Source organism: Merops nubicus, unplaced genomic scaffold (assembly GCF_000691845.1).
Source record: "Merops nubicus isolate BGI_N331 unplaced genomic scaffold, ASM69184v1 scaffold16237, whole genome shotgun sequence".
In the NCBI taxonomy this organism is placed as follows: domain Eukaryota; kingdom Metazoa; phylum Chordata; class Aves; order Coraciiformes; family Meropidae; genus Merops; species Merops nubicus.
In genome coordinates this window covers 4,329-9,267 of record NW_008619716.1, presented here as the reverse complement: position 1 = coordinate 9,267, position 4,939 = coordinate 4,329, and the positions used below count along the sequence as shown (strand labels likewise).

Genomic DNA, 4,939 nt, shown 5'->3' with positions numbered 1-4,939 from the left:
AAGAGAAGACTGCTGGATTTGTATTTTGTACATTTGTATTAGAAACTCTTAACTGCAGTTGGTGATTCGTGGTCAACATTTATGCTGGTTTGAATTTTGATAATTTTTTTTTCCCCTGAAAGCTTTGGTAATCTAGTTAAAAAAACCTAGTGGAAATATTTAGGTGGCTGTGCTGTTTTGTGGTATGGTTAGGACAGTGTTTCTCAGGAGGTTCTAAAATGTCTGTGAAATTTTAAGCTAAATTTCTAATAGTGTTATGAAATGTATACAAGAGAGAATGAAAAAAAAAATTTGGAAAGCTTTTTTAGTTATTAGAATTTTCTTTGAAATGCAGGTGATGAGTAGAAAAGGTTTTTGACTTAAAAGCTTTTCCATATCTTTTCAAGTTGAAACACAAGGAAACAGGAGTAATGCTGACTAGAAAGTTTTTCTGTATGAAGCTTGAGTTAAATGGAAAAATAAATGATGGCAAAGTGAACACACACAAACACTTTTTTCTTAGTGTTAGTCATCTGAGTTGTGTGGCACAGCTAAGAACATTTTAGATTACTCACTCTGTGTAGAGGATGGGTTAACAACCTTCAGGGAGGGACCAAGGCAGCCTTGTTAGATTATTTCAGTCCATGATGTCTGTCCTTGCCCTGGTGCCTGTTTTTGTGGTACTTCTCTCTTCAGAAGGAATGGAAAACTGCTGGAGTATGTGCTCAGTTTTTAAACTGAGCCAGCTGTATATATAACAACCATGTTTCTTCCTCATATATAGGGCAAAAGACTTGGGAAATGGCTTTTTCTATGGTCTTAAATGTAATGTTATTAGTTTCTGATAACTTCTGAAGTTTTGGTATTTAAATTCAGCAACAGGATAACCAGCATGAGCATACCCCATTTAGGGTCAATCTACTGGTCTGAGACTTATGGTCAGATTTTATTTAATGTTTGTGTTCTCCACCAATGTTAAACTCACCTCTAGTAACTTCTTGGTACATGAACTCTAGAGCCAGTGTGTGGTGATGTTCTAGGGTGATTTTTTAAATATTCAAAATATTAATTCCCCCCTATTACATTTTTTTCTTAGCTGGAAAAGAAGCAAGCAACACCTCCATTTCAGCCTCAGATCACAGACGATTATGGTCTGGATAACTTTGACACACAGTTCACCAGCGAACCTGTGCAGCTAACCCCAGATGATGAGTAAGCTTTTCTCCCCAAGTACAACTGCAACTTCAGGAATTAATTTAGAAATTAATTGAAAGTTACTAAAAAGAGACTATGTACTCAGCATTAGAACACAGTCAAGTTAAAGCAAATCTGAAATCTTGTATCCTGTGTATCTTGCAGAACTCATCGAGCTTCCTGTCTATTAGGCTGCTGAGTTCTCTAACCCAAGTCCCCAGAACTGTACTGATGTGCTGTGAGCATGTGCCTGGCACTGCAGGAAGAGGCAGAAGTGATTCCCTGATGCAGGCAGCGTGCATCTCCACTCAGGAGAAACAACTGAGGCACAGCTCCTCAGCTCTCAGAACAAGCTTGAGATAGCAGGGAAATAGCAGGGAATAATTGTAGAGAGTTTTGAGGCCTTACTGGAGTGTAAAAACTTAAAACTGGAGCTTGAACATACATTTCTGTAAGGTGTTTTGTTGTTTGCAGAAAGAGCACAGCAACAACAGTGCTTGCACTTGGTAACACTACGTTGATGCTTTTGTCTTTCAGAGATATCATAAAGCGAATAGATCAGTCAGAATTTGAAGGCTTTGAATATATTAACCCATTGTTGCTGTCAACAGAAGAAACAGTATGAAGGAGTGACATCTTCACTGGGGACAGTGTGAATGACCTTTAAATTTATCCTTAACTACAGTATATGCATGCGAGGCTGGGGAACTAAGATTTTGGATGGAGACCAATGATTTAAAAAAAAAAAAATTGCTGCTGAAAATCAAAGAAGAGAATAACAATTTTGGTGGGTGTCTTCTGCCACTTAGTGATGCTTAAGTTCTGGGCACTGACACAACTGGCTTCACTAATGAAGGAATTTGCATTTTGTGCCTGTTTCATGAAGGATTGAAATGTTCATTGCATCCCTGGAAAAGGAGATTCTGAAAAACTTTGAGATCCACACACTTTCTACAAACATGTGGTGCAATGAGCTACCCATTGAAGAGTATTACAGTGTAACATCCTGAAGAATAAAATATATTGCGGTGGTGTTGAAGCTTATTTTTGATGCCTTTTTTCACAAGTGGTACCTGTCTAAACGTCTCAGATGTATTTAAAAGGAGTTGTGTTTTATTAGCAATCAAAACATAAATTTGGGTACAGGATTTAAGTGCCTAAATGGATAAACTGCATTGAAGAATTATTACATATTTGGAACGTTCTTAAACCTGGTAAGTTCTGCTTGTTAATCTTAAGTAACCATTTACATATGAAACATAGAGTTCACAGCTGCAGCCTAATGTTCATCCTCATCTTTACAGAGTTTGAAGTGCAGAGTGATTCAGCAATATTAATTCCAAATTAGAAATTACAGTATTGATTTCAAAATCCGTTGTCTTAAACGTGAAATTTACCAAAACTTCTAGATTGAAGAAGACTAAATTTTGCACAGGAAGGATTTCTGAAGATACTTAAGCAGTGCCTACACCTACAGTGATGTTGTGTTGTATATTAAGTTTTTTTGAGAAGTATTTTTATCAACAATACAAATATTCAGAAATAGATCAAAAGCATAGTAAAGCATAGCCTTAAAGTGTAAACCTAGAATAACCATACTAGAAATGAGACTTTCCTGATAAAGCACACCTCCTGTGTATGGCAAACTGTCTGCTCCCAATTACTCGGTGTCTATTAGCAACTAATCACTGGACAGGAGAATGGGATGTGTTGGTAGAAGGACTTGCATCAAAGCAGTGAATTTCTTAATGGAGGGAAAGATCTGAGAAGTGGGATGAGTCGGAGGGAACTATCAGATCCCTTCCTGTGGGTGCTGGGCGGGGGGCCGGGAGGGGGTGTCCCAGCAGGGAGGTCCCAGGATGTCCCCGGTGCCCTGAGGAGCCCCAGGGGGCTGAGCAGTGCCCAGAGGGTCCCTGCCCCCGGCGCTCTCTGCTGGAGCTTCACTGCATCGTGTGGGGTGTAGAGACAGGGGAAATAAAAACTGTGGGAAGGGAAACAAAAGAGAAACCCTGTGCCATGACATCTCGCCTGATTTGGTGTAAAATGCAGGATAAATTGCAACACTTTGACTTTCTTTACATGAACATCTGGTTTTCTCAGGGTACAGCATTGCGTTAGGTGCTGAACATGACATCTTTGGGATTCACATCCACGTCATGAGGTGCTAGGACCAGACTGCCAAAACATTGTTTAGAAGTTTCAATTAATCATTGATTAACAATCTACATTTTGTATCCCCTCGTTAGCCAGGATTATGCAGACCTTTGGTTATTTAGTTGTATTAATCCCACTCAGATTTCACTTGTGGGTTTCTCTATGTTGGACTGTAGCTTTTCATATTAAGCAAAATGTGTTTTAATCAGCACTAAATAATTTAACCAGTAAGAAGTACTTGCCTCAAATGCCTGGACTTTAGATACTTTATTATGTACTAAAGGAAACATTTACCTTTTCAGTGTAATAATCTGACATTTTTTGATGGCTCCTTTTTTTCCCCTTCTCCCTGGCAATTTATTTACCCTGAATAATTTTTCTTTCAGTGTTTTCAACTCCCCTGGTAATAAAACTAACTGATAGTTATCAGAGTGACTGCAGGCAGCTCAGGAGTGGAGATAGAGCAGATTCAGCTGTCCTTTGACATGACAGGGCACAGGACTTTAAACAGAAATATTAGAAATGTAGGTTGGGGGGGTTTAATTTTTTTTTTCTAGGTTTCAGAACATTTGGGGAGGGAAGGAAAAAACGAAGGACACATTTGCTATACAAACATTGTAGAGACTACTTGATTTTATTTTAAAAATTTACAGGCATTTACAATGTTGCTGTGTTGCCAAATAGTTTGCTGGTTACAAGTTTGGTTGCTCATGTGCAAGTGTTTGAATAATGTTCTGTTCATGATGAAGGGGAAATTTTTTATATAAAAAAGTACTTGTTTTATAAATAAAAGAAAATGAAGGATGTAATTAAATGTGTGGTTTGGAAAAAAAAAATCCTAATATATTGCAAATGGACCTGGTAATGATATATAGTTGTCTTATTTGAAATAGTAAATGAAAATTCTAGCTAATTTAATGATTGTAAAACAGTAAATATGTTCTTGTAGTTTTGTATAACTAATTAGTTGGGATCTTTGACCAGTTTTAATGTGCAGAAGACGGTATCTAACCCATAACAGCTCAGATCATTTATATTCTTGCACATCTATTAAAGACTTTAATGAAAAAGTTCATAGACTGTTATTATTTATCAGTAAACTGAGCTATGTCCAACTTGCACTTTTTTAAAGAGACCCCCCTGTAAATTAAATCTATAGGATTCTACTTATATTGTGCTACTGGATCCTGTGTTCATTCTGTACCTTTGCATCGCACCTGGGCCGTGTGTTCTGAGGTCCAGGGCACAGAGAAAAACCCAGGAGCTGCTGGAGGTGGTTAATGAGCTGTGCACAGGACACTGGGACAGGCACAACACTGCTCCTGAGGTACAGCCCTTAGACAGGCACCCTCAGGCTGTGGTCTGGCCATGAGGAACACCCCCTCAGCAGTCACCTGTCCCCAGGGGAAAGGACCAGCCTGCTCCAGCTCACCTCAGCCTTCCCCTCCTTGGTGCTGTCCCATCCCCAAGGGCCACTTACTGTCACTGATGGAAAAGGTCACTTCTCTCAACCTTGTACAATGTTTACCTGCTACTGTTAGGTTACCAGATCAGTAAAGGAGGCTCCTGAATCCCCTCTAGCACAAACTCACTCTTGGCTGTGCTTTACTCT

At 38.9% G+C, this 4,939-nt stretch overlaps 1 protein-coding gene across 2 annotated transcripts in view; it reads left to right on the top strand.

Moving 5' to 3' along the window:
- Positions 1-2,217, top strand: part of PRKCZ (protein kinase C, zeta) — a 43,692-nt gene extending 41,475 nt beyond the window's left edge. For both annotated transcript variants that reach the window (XM_008943903.1, XM_008943902.1), the window contains exons 17-18: positions 1,076-1,191; positions 1,711-2,217. In XM_008943903.1, coding sequence (XP_008942151.1) covers positions 1,076-1,191; positions 1,711-1,798 — 204 coding nt within the window. In that variant the 3' untranslated portion in view covers positions 1,799-2,217. The remainder of the gene's footprint in view (positions 1-1,075; positions 1,192-1,710) is intronic.
- Positions 2,218-4,939: the final 2,722 nt, after the last annotated feature.